The 15,550-nt window shown below is 37.8% G+C and overlaps 1 protein-coding gene across 1 annotated transcript in view; it reads right to left on the reverse strand.

The window, feature by feature from the left end:
- Positions 1-15,146, reverse strand: part of LOC135778358 (proton-coupled folate transporter) — a 54,459-nt gene extending 39,313 nt beyond the window's left edge. Inside the window, exons 1-4 of the mRNA XM_065288820.1 lie at positions 14,817-15,146; positions 10,508-11,252; positions 9,585-9,682; positions 2,193-2,331 (exon numbers count right to left, since the gene is read on the reverse strand). Of these exons, the coding sequence (XP_065144892.1) occupies positions 2,193-2,331; positions 9,585-9,682; positions 10,508-11,252; positions 14,817-14,933 (1,099 nt within the window). The 5' untranslated portion in view covers positions 14,934-15,146. The remainder of the gene's footprint in view (positions 1-2,192; positions 2,332-9,584; positions 9,683-10,507; positions 11,253-14,816) is intronic.
- Positions 15,147-15,550: the final 404 nt, after the last annotated feature.

Consider the following 15,550-nt stretch of genomic DNA (forward strand, 5'->3'; position numbering starts at 1 on the left):
GATCACGAAAAAACACGGAAATGCGTGACAGTATCACAAAAAAAAAATTACGTGACTATAGGTACGTAATTTTGTGTGACTGGGCTGGAATATTCACATAATCACAGTCTAAAAACAGAATTAGGTCAAAAACGTCTGATCCCAGCCGTTGGGTTAAAAATTAATCAAATGTTTATATTTGACCCAACAATACAGTACATACAAATAACCCAGCAATATTTGTTGGAACAACCCAGCATAGGCTAAATTACGATCCAATGGGTTGGGTTCGTCCGTTTTAATAATGAATCATTTGTAACATTTATATAGCGCTTTTCTGCAGCACTGAAAGCACTTTACACATGAAAGGGGGATTCTTCTCAACCACCAACAATGTGCAGCATCCACCTGGATGATGCAACGGCAGTCATATTGCACCAGAACATCCACCACACACCAGCTTATAAGTGGAGAGGAGACAGAGTGATATAGACAATTAGTATATAGACTATATAGGAATGATTGGTAGGTCAATGGGCAAATTTGGACAGGATGCAGGGGCACACCTCTACTCTTTTTCAAAAGACATCCTGTGATTTTTAAGACCATAGAGCCCTCGGTTTAACACCTCATCTGAAGGACGGTGCCCCCATGCGGATTGTGTCCCAATGACTATACTGGGGTGTTAGGACCCACACAAACTAACACACTAGTCTTACTAACAACTCTACCAGCAGCAATCTAGTTTTTCCAGGAGGTCACACATCCAAGTACTGACCAGGCGTAATCCTACTTAGCTTCAGTGGACACCAGTCTTATGGTGCATTCACACAAGCCGCGGTAAAATGCGGCAAAAGCGCGCTATTCGCGCGTAGTTGGACGCTTGAACATATGATTTTATGTGCTTCATTCGCCCTTGAAAGCCACGCGTGAAATTTAGTAATTCGAGACATTCACACAGAAATTCGCGTCATGGGAGGGGCTTCTGTGGCTCCGCTGAGACTCCGCTCACTTCCTGTAATCACGTCACTACTACAGCAAGGTCCTGATTGGTTAACGCGGTGCGGAAATCTGCCAAAGTTCAGATTTTCAACTTGTCAACAAGTCTGCATGAACTGCATTTATGGTGCCACAGACTGGTGGCTGAACATCTTAAGCATATGGTACACTTTTATGGAAACACTTCTGGAGATTTCAAAATTGTCACAGCACTTCATGTTTAAATCGGTGACAGTATGCTTAATCAAGATTGAATTAAAGAGCACCTATTTAATTGCTAAAAAAAAAAGTTATTTCTGTATTTGGTATAATACAATGTGTTGGCGTGGTTTATGGATAAAAACACATTATTTTTCACATACCATACATTTTGTAGCTACAGATTTCACTCTCTGAAGAGCTCTGTGTCCATGATTGGCCAGCTAATCTGTACGCTGCAAATGGCCTGAATACCTCTGACGTCAGCCGAAAATGTGATGCTCCATACCATGTTTAAAAGATTCGGTTGCTAACAGGAGTTAACTTACAGGCTGAGTCCAAAGCGGGAGGAATTATGATAATGTCGGTCTTGTCTACAGCACCAATCCCAGGAAGTTAACAGTTGCCTAAAATCCGTGTGTTTGTTGTCGTCCAAGAAAATAAATTCACGTTGGAGACGATAACTCGCCTCATCGTTTACTTTGGGGTTTGTACCTTTTGCATATCATTTACATGTACCAATACACAATTAAAAACGTGAATTGGACGATAGGTGCTCTTTAACACTGCACGTTTAAAAGTATGCAAGATATTTTACTGTGTTTGCTTCAAAGGACGTTCGTGAATGATGGTAGCACACTGTTCTGTTATTGTGGTGACATCTCCAAGCTCCTAAACATGACGTGGCACATAGTGAAACGTGATTGGTTGCTTTATGTCTCAATATGGCCTCTTCGGCGGTCCTTGGCCATTGAAAGCTGCCATCGTTCCCATATCTTTAGCAGGAGGGTCTGACTACGCAAGACTAGAGTTTGACAAACCTTCTTCATCATTCACTTTAATTATATGAACGTTCTCCTTCATTCATCTCTTTGTGTTTAAAGGAAGAAAGTCATACACTACTTAAATGGGTGTGAGTTAATAATAACAAAATTACATACTATTACATCTACAAGCTATATATGCATAAATAATGGTATTATCACATACTGTACAGGTAAGTGATGGGATCTTACCAAGGAAGACCATCTCTGTATTGTTGGAAAATGCGAGTAGGACATAAGAAGCCGCTCTGAACACAGCGCTGAGTTTTGCTAGAGTCATCTCCTTCATACACCTCATTAGCAGAGGAAATAGACCCAGCAGACCAAAGCCCTAAAGAGAGCAGGTTAAAGATGAACAGATCTGACTCTGAGGATATAACATGCTATATTTTTCAAAATAAGATGTGACCGGAACCATTTTTTGTATAGTAAATCCTTAAAAGGTTATTGCTATTGTAGGTCATAGTGCTAAAATTACACAAAGGCCATAGGTTTGAATCCCATGGAACATACTTTATTACTGATAAAGTATATAGTATAGCTTGAATACATTGTAAAATCAAATAAGTGTAAATGAGGCTTGTGAACAACACTTATAGATGTTGCTGTAGATTTAGCAGTACTATTACAGTACAATACCATATATCTCCATTATAGTAAAGTCTGTTGTATGTATTCTATTTTTTGTCATTTTGTTTAAGCCAGAATATTTTACACAATATTATATTCTTTATGTAAGCTGACTGTAATATGCCAGGCTATAATAAGGGATTTCTGTAAACAGCGCCATGGGAAGTCACTTTACACTGAACACAACTGGTCGGAATTGAAGTATGATGATGGATTTCTGAAATAGTTTCTAAAATGCTATGCATCGTTTTAAGGATGTTTTGGGTAGTTAAAATCACAATGATCAGCAGTGGTTAGGGATTATGTGTATTTGAAAGGTGGTTCATTGATAAATCAAAAACAGGTGCTAAAAAGCCTAGTGGTGAGGCCAGTACACCAGATTGCCATGCATCATAAACAGAAGATATTTTTGTGACCATCAATGCTATTTTTAACAAATGGTATTTTATTGGTTCAAGTGAAAAGAGCTCAAACCACAACAGTCTCCTTTGTCTGTTCTATGGCCTCTGGAATTCAAATTGTTTAGAAAAGAAATAATACGCTGCACAATATGAGGTTTTATTTATGCCCGAAGCACAAACAGTGTTTCAGCAACAAAGTTGTTTAAATCCCTAACCCTAAAACATGAGCAACGGTATTTGTGATAATAATGACTTAGCATGCATCTTTTTTGTAACATTAGCATTCTTTGGTTCGTGGTAAGGTCAGTTTATGGCAAAAGAAATCCTGTTATATACCTTAAAAGAAAACACTACCGTTTTTCAATATTCTATTTTCTTATCTCAACTTAGAATTATTAATACCTACCTATCTTTTTCAATGCGTGCACTTGATCTTTGCACAGCGCGACGTGACTATGTTAGCATTTAGCCTAGCCCCATTCATTCCTTAGGATCCAAACAGAAATAAATTAAGAAGCCACCAAACACGTCCATGTTTTCCCTATTTAAAGACTGTTACATGAGTAGTTCCACAAGTAAGTATAGTTGGCACAAAATAAAAAGTTTTTTTAACGCAATTTTTTGAGTGGATTAAAAATGAGAACTATATTGTATGGCGGAAGAGCACTTAGTTTGCGGCACTTTGACTTCGCCGCTCAGAAAATATCATCACTCCTGACTACTCCCCCTCTCGCTCAAACGTCCATCAATATTACTGCGTCCAAGGTCGAAGTGCTACAAACTAAGTGCTCTTCTGCCATGTAATATAGTGCTTATTTTTTATCCGCTTAAATTACTTGTGTAACTACTCATGTAACAGTCTTTAAATAGGGAAAACATGGAAGTGTTTGGTGGCTTCTAAATACATCCCTGATTGGATCCTAAGAAATGAATGATGCTAGGCTAAATGCTAACACATTCAAGACACGGCGTACAAAGATTAAGAAAAAATATTAAAAAAGATTGTAGGTATGTATTAGTTTGTCAAAGTTGAGGTAACAACATAGTAAAATATTGAAAAACGGTGGTGTTTTCCTTTAAAATAATGGGTTTGTAATAAACCTAAAGCTTGGTTGGTGACAATATTCACTCTTTTGTCATGGTTTCTAATATTATTTTATACTCTGGATTTAAAATTGGGTCATTTTTGAGTGTAACAGTGTACAATTTTTTTTTTTTTAATTACTACATCCAGTAAAAATTATGTATAGTAAATTGTAAAACATAATAGTGAAATAAAGTATATTGTATACAATTACTGTAGTAAAAGCTGACTATATACAGTACAGTACAGTAAAGTACTACATTCAGTAAAAACCTGTTAACCTGTTCGTTTACCTCTTAAATAAAGTTTATATTCACCATATAAAATTCTTTATTTGTGTTTAAAAAAAACTTTATATTGTTGCAATTAATTTCATCCCAGTAAATTGTGTTGATGTATAATTTAATGTAGAGAACTTCTATAAATATCTAAAACACATAATTATACTGTAGCACTAGAATATGTAGGCAGTAGATTGTCTGGTTCAGCTTTTGATAAAAAAAAATACATAAAGCCCTGAAATATTTTGATTGTCTCAGACTCATTATAAAACTAAGCAGTGAATTAATTAACCTTCAGTGTTTGTGCCTGATGAGGCAACGTCAGAAACAGCAGCGAATCTCACTCACAACGTCTGAGAGCACTTGAAAGCGAACTCACCTGTGTCCGCATTTGCGTGTGAGTGTGTGAAATGTAGCGTGACTCATTTGCCCTGCCTGCTCATGCAAACAGTTTTGATGTAATTACCTCCCTCCCCCCTTCACCCGATGCGGACCCCGTGTCAACAGACTTTGCCACCAACTCTGATTTGCAGCACAAAACATAATGCGAATGCATAAACATTCCACGGAAAAGGTCAGCGCTCCGTGTTTTTACTTTCATCAACTCATTAGACCCTGGAGTGTTTAATAATTCCTCACCAACTCCACACCACCCTAATTACAAGTCAATTTCAGCCCTTTAGCCATTTATAAAAACTGCTCACCGCAGCCTTTAGACATGCCAAGATTTTGATGGCTCGAATCTTTAGAAGTACCAGGTCTGTTCACCTCTGTTATACTTTTTTACATTTCATTTTCTCTTCTTTCTTCTTTCAATTGACTTATTCAATTGCAGTTAATTAAAACTTTTTGAGGCTTTGTCTACTGGGTGGCAGCCTGCCAGGACGACAACCCCTACGGATTGAATGTATAATAGGTTCAATCAGGATCGATAGCGTCAGCTTTCACACAAAAGGCAACTGAGCGATTGGAGCCCCATCATGGTTTAAATGGAGAACCATCACCTCTCCAATAAGGAAGGTGCTTCTTAACTGGCTGTCTTTGTCTGAGCGTCACTGCAAGACACGGCATCGACCAGCTCACATCGTCTGTGAGAGACAGGCCTCCTTATGACAGACAGCAAAACAAAGCTACCTTCAACCTGTTTGCTTTATCGCTGTTGCTGTAATGTCCATGTCAAACCGCACACCTTTTCTGCTAATGTCAGGGTATGGGAAATGCTTTCTCTGTGAGGGGAATTGATAATAAAAGCCAAAAGTTTCCCAAAGGAAAAGTGTGTAGTTGTATCACAGAACCGAATTGGAAAATAACAGCTTTTACAGGTTTGTTAAACCCTGCACCACAGCTGCATTGTTCAAACTCACTAGGGAGTGCTTCCAAAAATACAGTAAACGTTGTTTGGTTGAGCCAGTCTTCGCTTTTGAGGTAATTCGATATTCCCACAGTTTTTACAGAGAATCAACTAACAAAAACTTTATATTTGTCCTATACTGAGATAAGATAAAGCATTTTGACATCAAACGTTGGGTTACACCTTTATTTTGAAAGTTTACTTTTGACATTTATGACCCTGCCTGTGAAAACACATAATTCTACATACATTTATCCTATAGTACACAATGTAAAGAACATTCTGTGAAAACATAGTCTTGATATCTGAGATCTAACCTTGAGATGAATTGATTTTGACAGCCTTGTTTACACAGGCAGCCAGGGTCACATTTTACTAACTATACTGTAAGTAACTTTTTGCACTGTCAGAAAAACTGTCAAAATATGTACCCCAGCTGTCAATGGGGCAGTACCAAGGTTCAAACTAATACGTACCATTAACTCTTTCCCCGCCATTGACGAGATATCTCGTCAATCTGCAATACCCCTATTATCTTCCGCAACGTATAAAAACCGGAAGTATTGCCCTAGGGCAAACAGCTGTATGTCCGTGTATGTTTTAAAGATCGCTCTGCATCTGATCTCTATCAAAAGTCCTTCACAAAAATGGAATTATCTCAGCTTTTTGCTCAAAATTTGGTGTTTTTGATTAAACCTACACATATTTGAGAGGTGATAAAAACAGAACACATGAAGGTAGGATGAAACAGATTGTTTTGTTTGAAAGCAGAGGGTCTGTTCTTTTATTTAATATATTTTATGTTTATATATTTAAAAATGAGCATTTTCTGGAAGGCATTAAACTTTTGTGAAAATCATGAAAAATACTGGTGTTGAAAGAGTTAAGAGCAGATGTATACCAAATATATACCAATATGTACCTCTGAGGTACTAATATAAACTCATTAGCTCCAAAGTTGTTCTTTTTGAAAAGGTACCACCACAGTGACAGCTGAGGTACATAGTTTGACCATTTTTACTAGAGCTGTGAATGCAGTTAATCTGTGATCCGTACCCATGGTTCGGCTCGCATGTGATTTGCAGATTAATACGCACAGTTACATATGGAAAGTTTATCATTTGCACGTGTTTCAAAGGCTTGCGAATGTTAACATTCAAGTGGTTTAAAACAATTTAATCGCACAAAGGTTTAAGTGCACTCAAAAGTGCACACACGGAGAGACGCATTTCAAAAAGCAAGTAAACAAAAAATCTTTCCGTTGTTGATGGGGCACATACAAACAAAATTATCTCCATTGTATTCTTTTTGTAATAAAAACATTTGTTTATGTCTATCTGTTTAATATCTTCTAACACTTTATTGTGATGATCCCTTAAAGGAATAGTCTACTAATTTTCAATATTAAACTATGTTATTACCTTAACTAAGAAGAGTTGATACATCCCGTTATCATCTGTGTGCGTGCACATAAGCGCTGGAGTGCGCTGCGACACTTCGATAGCATTTAGCTTAGCCCCATTCATTCAATGGTAGCAATCAGAGATAAAGTTAGACGTGACCAAACACATCAACGTTTTTCCTATTTAAGACGAGTAGTTATACGAGCAAGTTTGGTGGTACAAAATAAAACGTAGCGCTTTTCTAAGCGGATTTAAAAGAGGAACTATATTTTATGGCGTAATAGCACTTTTGGGAGTTCTTCGATTCGGCGCAGTAACACTCTCCCTCTCCCATTATGAGAGGGAGAATGGGAGCGGACTTTTCAGGACTTTTTTTGCTTTTTCAAAAACTAGGCATAAACATTTTTCTCTAAAAAATACAAACATGTACATACATGTTGATTATATGATATTGTGGCCCAGTTTGTGATGAACACAGTGTTATGAGACTTTTGCCATTAATATGTTTTAAGCAACTGAAAAAAGCACAAATGTCAGTGCATGCCCAGGGCCCTAAAAACCCCTTAGACCCCAGAGGGTTAATGAAATTGTCTAATCAACCAATCACATGGCAGTTGCTTCAATGCATTTAGGGGTGTAGTCCTAGTCAAGACAATCTCCTAAACTCCAAACTAAATGTCAGAATGGGAAAGAAAGCTGATGTAGGCAATTTTGAGCGTTGCATGGTTGTTGGTGCCAGATGGGCTGGTCTGAGTATTTCATAATCTGCTCAGTTACTGGGATTTTCACCCACAACCATTTCTAGGGTTTACAAAGAATGGTGTGAAAAGGGAAAAACATCCAGTATGCCGCAGTCATGTGGGCGAGAATGCCTTGTTGATGCTAGAGGTCAGAGGAGAATGGGACAACTGATTCAAGCTGATAGAAGAGCAACTTTGACTGAAATAACCACTTGTCACAAACGAGGTGTGCGGCAAAGCATTTGTGAAGCCACAACACACACAACATTGAGGCGGATGGGTTACAACAGCAGAAGACCCCACCGGGTCCCACCCATCACCACTACAAATAGGAAAAAGAGGCTACAATTTGCACCATCTCATCAAAATTGGACAGTTGAAGACTGGTAAAATGTTGCCTAGTCTGATGAGTCTCAATTTCTGTTAAAACATTCAGATGGTAGGGTCAGAATTTGGCGTAAACAGAATGAGAACATGGATCCATCATGTCTTGTTACCACTGTGCAGGCTGGTGGTGGTGGTGTAATGGTGTGGTGGATGTTTTCTTGGCACACTTTAGGCCCCCTTAGTGCCAATTGGGCATGGTTTAAATGCCACGGCCTACCTGAGCATTGTTTCTGACCATGTCCATTCCTTGATGACCACCATGTACCCATCGTCTGATGGCTACTTACAGCAGGATAATGCACCATGCCACAAAGCTCGAATAATTTCAAATTGGTTTCTTGAACATGACAATGAGTTCACTGTACTAAAATGGCCCCCACAGTCACCAGATCTCAACCCAATGCAGCATCTTTGGTATGTGGTGGAATGTGTCTTGCCATGGATGTGCATCTCACAAATCTCCATTAACTGCAAGATGCTATCCTATCAATATAGGCCAACATCTATAAAGAATGCTTTCAGCACCTTTTTGAATCAATGCCACGTAGAATTAAGGCAGTTCTGAAGGTTAAAGGGGATCCAACACAGTATTAGTATGGTGTTCCTAATAATCCTTTAGGTGAGTGTATACTATAAATATATAAAATGTAGATTCATAAAATCAACAACAGGTGACTTTTAATGTGCATAATTTATGGCAAGAGAACAAAATCACATTTTTCTATATAGTCGTACAAACTAGAAAATTGCTGACATTTCTGTTTTCCGATATGTTAATGTGTATTTGCATCTAGCATAGTGATACAGTCCTTGTGGGACATAGCTAGCCATGTCATGCAATGGAGGTGAAATTAATTGATGATGTTATTTTCAAATTCAAGGCATTTTCAAACTTAAAAAAAGCAACGATGTGCCCTGGGATGTTGTGTGTTTCAATATATTGCGCAGTGGGAAAGCAAGACTTTAATTTGTGCTGATGTCATTTTCCAATCTTATTCTCACTCATTTCCAATAATTGTCTGTTTCCTCCCTGATCCTTTTTTTAATACCATATGTCCAATATTAAAGAAATATACATTTTGTTTATGAACACCCCCCACTATAGAACCCCTATACAGTAGCTGTGTATAGCCAAGTATCATATTAAAAATAGTCAAAAGTACACAGCTGTGTCCATTCAATGCAGACAGAAAGGCTGAAATTGAAAGATTTCTTGGTATTTCAAGGACATTACAGATCTCCACTTTAAACAGCAAAGGCCCATGAGTCATTAAAGAAACGTTACTGCATTAAACAACAGTACTTACCAACAAAAGCATCCTTGCAGCGTTAAATACTCCAAACAGGGCAGTTGTAAACTCTCTGGGCTCATACTTCAAATACAGCAGCAAGATCGACTGATCCCCTGTGGAGACATATACACATAAAAGCACACATTTTTTATGTCTTTTCTCTTTCCACCTCTTTATTGGCATGACTTACAAGACTCACAGTTTTTAAAGCAATATGAAGTGTAATTCAAGTGCCATATATTGTAAGATTATAGGGGAATTCATTGTGCACCTATAAAACAATAATTACAGTATATTAGGCAAGATAAAAGTACATAATATTTAAGAGGAGAAATTACTCATTTTAAGAATTTATGGAACTTAATTCATTCTTCAGCCCTCCGTGTCTATCTGGCCTCCAGAGAAACAATATTCATGTGCTCTAACTTCCCTGCAGTAGCTCAATGGTATTATCAACATAAACAGGCGACTTTACCAGAGGGAGCATATTAGCCCTACTGATCATTTATTACTATATAAAAAATCTGCCTGGCAACTTAATAAGGATGTTTATGCACTGCTGAAATATTTTATTGTTCTAGCAACTACAAGCTCATCGATTCAATTTCCACTGAATGCGCATACTTACAAAATGTATAGCTTGAGTAATCTGTAAATTGCTTTGAATAAAAGTGTCTGCCAAATGCATGGATTTGGCAGGATTGTATATATCAGTAACACTTTGCAATAGGGTTGTATCTGTAACATCAGTTAATACATTAGCTAATGTGAACTAACAATGAACAATACTTGTTTAGCCCTTATTCATTTCAGTTCATGTTTATTTCGCCATTTACTTATATACTCTATTTTTAAAATCAAAAGTCAAAAATGCATACATGTGTAAGTATCTCTCTGTGTGTGTGTGTTTGTGTGTGTAATTGTAAGTGTGTACTGACCAACAGCTACCAGGTTATTTATGAAGGTGCAGAGAATGAGAAAGTGCAATTTCAGTCTATCCTGCCCTGGTCTCCTCTTAAAAACTGCTTTGAAAGAAAGCTTGGCGTACTTTAAGATAAACAGCCGAGACTGGTCTACTTGGGCATCTTCCTCAACCGCATCCTCTTTATAGGTGACCGTAAATGTGTTTTTGGTCATCACAGGGTCTTTCAGCCATAGCACAATATAACTAAGTGCCAGAACATGACATCCAATGTAAGCCCCGAACGCTGCCTGAAGCCCATATTCCTGCTCCAAAAATCCACCTAGTAGGAAGCCCACCATCCCTCCTACGAAGATCATCGACTCAGCCACCGCCATACGTAATGTGCGGCTGGAATTGGAACCCATGGTCAAGTCGGCGAGGTAGCTGAAACAGCTGAGGAAGACAGAAACATGGCCACCGGTGAGGCCTGCTAGAGCGGCAGCCATCATGGTCCAGTAAACATTGATGTCCAACAGGTCTATAGCCAGTAACAAACCCCCACTCAGCAGGGATAGCAAAGATGGGAACGCCATGACCATGCGGCGTCCGGCGCGGTCCGACCATGATCCGAGCAGTATCGCAGGGGGGATGGAGACCAGACTGAGGGTGACATTGAAGAAAAGGAGGATGTAAGATGCTTTTCTCTGAACCTCTTCGTTATCTTTGTGGGGCTCAGGATTATTGCAGATTGTGTCATTTTTGAGCAATTCATGACAAACCTATGAATCACAAATGAGCAGGTAAATACACCACCTTGTTTACAACTGCATGTACTCATAAAAAGGTTAAAGGATTAGTCCATTTTAAAATCCAGATAATTTACTCACCACCATGTCATCCAAAATGTTGATATCTTTCTTTGTTCAGTTGAGAAGAAATTATGTTTTTTGAGGAAAATATTCCAGGATTTTTCTCATTTTAATGGACTTTAATGAAACCCAACACTTAACACTTAACTCAACACCTAACATTTTTTTTAAACGGAGTTTAAAAGACTCTAAACGATCCCAAACGAGGCATAAGGGTGTTATCTAGCGAAACTATTGTCATTTTTGACAAGAAAAATAAAAAATATGCACTTTTAAACCACAACTTCTCATCTATCTCCGGTCCTGTGATGCGCCCGCTCGACCTCACGCAATACGTCATCACGTCAAGAGGTCACAGAGGACGAATGCGAAACTCCGCCCCAGTGTTTACAACTGTGGAGAAAGGGGACCGTTCCAACGTTTTTGTATGTTGAATGATACTAATTAATGTCTTTGTGTCAGTATATTGTTTACAATGGTCCGCAAATGTGCGTTTCATATATGTAACACGTGACCTTTCAACGTCACTATGCAATTACATGAGGTCGCGCTGGCACTTCACAGGACCGGAGATAGACGAGTTGTTGTGGTTTAAAAGTGCATTTGTTTTTTTCTTGTCAAAAATGACAATCGTTTTGCAAGATAAGACCCTTATGCCTCGTTTTGGATTGTTTACAGTCCTTTGAAACTCTGTTGAAAAAAACTGTTAAGTGTTGAGTAAAGTGTTAAGTGTTGGGTTCCATTGAAGTCCATTAAAATGAGAAAAATCCTGGAATGTTTTCCTCAAAAAACACAATTTCTTCTCAACTTAACAAAGAAAGACATCAACATTTTGGATGACATGGTGGTAAGTAAATTATCTGGATTTTTTTTTTTAGAAAATGGACTAATCCTTTAAACATTGAATTATAGGTTGGAATGAAGTGTGACCTTGTAATGCATTTGCTTTTATTTAGTTTTTTTGAATAAAGCCTTGTTTAATAATGATAACATATGCAATGAAACTAAATTAAGTATTAAAAAAGTGTAACGTCTTGTCAAACAATATAGCGGAGCGCAACAGTTGCTAAGAATTGATCTGTAACTTTTTAAAGCAAGATTTAGCAAACTTCTATTGATTTCTGTGAATCCACGGCCCACACCGAAGACTTGACATTTAAATCTTATTCTAGTTCCTTCAAATGTTATGAACTGAAAATCAGGTATTACCTCTTATGTCAGCTGTGAGAATTTTCTCAATTTTTTATTCACTGTCAGTAATGATGCTCTAAGGCATTATGGGAATGATGCAGAACCGTGGCACTTACTCATCGTGCCAGGGGACCCTTCAGTTATCGTAAGAAGTCGTCTTACAGAATCTCCCGAACTGCATTCACACAAATATGATGATATCAAGAAGTAAATGGCGAGAATCAAGGCCATTAAGAATGGCGTAGATGAGCGCTTTGCAATAAATGATTGGGCACTTTTTAATCTTTGAATGTTTTTTACTGCGCCGAGTTGAGCTCGTTCCTATGATATATTCATCCACGTTTTTTCTGTGAGCTGTTTTGCAAAGATCCACAGAGTTCATTGGAAGGGTAAGAGAGTATTAAGAGAGAAAAGAAGGTAAGGACGCATGCTTGTAAAAAAATGAGTGTTACAGCTACACGATTTGGCGAGTAAACATAAGCCTTAAGCTAGTGCAAATATTTACAGGAATATTTATATTCATAAAATATATTCACACAGAGCTTTTTCCTGCCATTTTACTTTCATATAATTAATGCGCTGACATAAGTTAAATTACACTTTATGGGGCGGTTTCCCAGACAGGGATTAGACAAGTCCTAGACTAAAATAAATGTAAGAGCTGTCCAAACTGAAAACAACTTGAACTGACATATCTTAAAATACATTAGTGCCCTTTGGTTTGCCTCAAAATGCACATAAGTAATGTTTTTAGTAAGGCATGTTTGTTAAAACTAGTTATATTTCCTAATTAAACTAAGGTCTAGTCCTGACCTAAGCTAATCCTGGTCAGGAAAACCACCCCTATATGTTATAATTGTATACAATAATATATAACATTACTGTGCAGTGTTAGTGCCCAGGTTTGTTTTACTTTGCTGGCATATTTGCAGGGTGGGGGCAGGTGCTATACTTTTTTTAAGGAAGTAGCATTTAGTTTAAATCAGTACATTGTCAGAAAAAACCTCAAATAAATGGTCCCTAGCTGTCACTTTCAAAAAGTACACCTTTGCATCTAAAGGGTTTATATAAGTACCTCAGAGTACATCGGCCGGGCCGATAATTTGGCAGATTTCTGCATATTTAAAAAAATCGTCTTTGGACGATTTTCCTGCAAAATTAGGCTGATTAATAGGTCATCTGCGGGCACCTAAGCGTTGTTGTAGAACTCGTGACGCCACCTCTTGTTTCACAAAATAAATTCAAACGATGATAAACAAAAACCTAAGATGGTGGCATTATCGGAAGCTAGTTATTTTTGTTTATAAAGTTTTAAATATGGATATTTCTACAACAAAAAATGCACGGATTACCCTCAGAAAGCCTTTGTTTATCATTGTGGAGCCGTTTGGAATTATTTTGTGAAGGATGGATGCACATTTTTGGACTTGAAGGAGTGGACCGTGCAACTTTACATTTGATTAACTGAAACATCTCATTTTCTAAAATAACTGAAAATGTGTTCATCTGAAAAATGATGGACATATGCATCTTGGACGGCTTGGGGGTGAGTAAATCATGAGTTTAATATAATTTTTGGCTGAACTGTCCCTTTAAATCTCTTAAAGGCGGGATCCATGATCTCTGAAAGCCAATGTTGACATTTGAAATCACCTAAACAAACACGCCCCTCCCCCTATATAGAATCTGGACCTCCCTTGATAGACCAGCCCCACACATACAGAACCCAAAAGTGTGTTTTGGTACTCAGGCCCGAGTCCCTTTTCCAAAGTGTTTTTCAAAAATCATGCACCCCGCCTTTAAATATTAAAATATATTGTGTTGCGATATACTATACACATACACTCACAAAGCACAAGGTTAAAAGGATGACACTGAATTATCTTAAGCACTGCCAACATTTAAGTTCAGCATCAGAATACAAACGAATGTCAACGATTGTTTAATCTGTAGCATGAATGATAGCGGAGCTTGTTGTTTTGCTCTAAGACTGTCATGGTCTGTTTGGTGTGATTAATGCCTGCTATAGTTTTGGGCTTTGAGTACATCTTGAGCTCTGCTATTCTCCAAGCGCCCCGTGGTTTTGCTTCGGGCATTTCCGTTTTGTGTACTAGAACCGTACCCTGCTGACCTATTTTCCAGGGCACAGAACACAGCGCTGACTCTGTGGACAAACTTGATTAATGTTTCGCTTTTCACTATCTCCTATTTTTTTACTTTTCTTGTTTTTCAGTGCGTACTTGCAATCTCCCCCACTGTGATATGAAGTACCAGCCCTCTTACCTTTGTGATAATCATTTGTTGATATGCAGGTGTCACGATGAAAGTGCCGGTCATGTAGAGGAAAATTACCGGCTCCACAGTAACAGTTCTCCTTAGTTTCTCTTTCCATGTCGACATATTCGGCTTAGCAGTAACTGTTACAGGAAAAGGAAGGAAATGAGATCCAGTCTCTGTATTACAGCTGTGTTATGCTGAACGAATCCATGTCAATTGTCTATATAGTCCAAAAAGAAATAATGAACAAGGGAATTGTCTTTTCCTGTTTAAATGATCTCTGAGGTTAGTCACATGCATGTCAGATGCAACACACACAACAACTGTCTGACTCAACGTTTTCTTATCAGGTTCTTTTTATTCATGGTTGTAAAAGAGACTCTGCCTTTATTTGCACTGTGAACACATGCTCCACAGATTAACACTTCTCCAGTAAAAAGAAGAAGTGGCCAGAATAGTGCCTTTTTTTAGAGTGCGTACTTTATGAAATCTCTGAATAGCTTAAAATGTCTTCAAAACTGTTTAATAGCAGAATGATACGTATGAATGATCATTTCAATTTTGAGAGGCCTGTTACAGCCAGAGGTTTCTTTAAATAATTTAGCAATAAAATGTATTGGATTAAGAGAGTATTTTCCTACAGTAAGTGATAATAGACTAAAAAACAAATTTTTAATCTTTATTGATTCATGTCAGTCACAATAATAAATCATAAGAGCCAATATACAAGGAATAATTGC

Source organism: Paramisgurnus dabryanus, chromosome 17 (genome assembly GCF_030506205.2).
Source record: "Paramisgurnus dabryanus chromosome 17, PD_genome_1.1, whole genome shotgun sequence".
NCBI lineage: Eukaryota > Metazoa > Chordata > Actinopteri > Cypriniformes > Cobitidae > Paramisgurnus > Paramisgurnus dabryanus.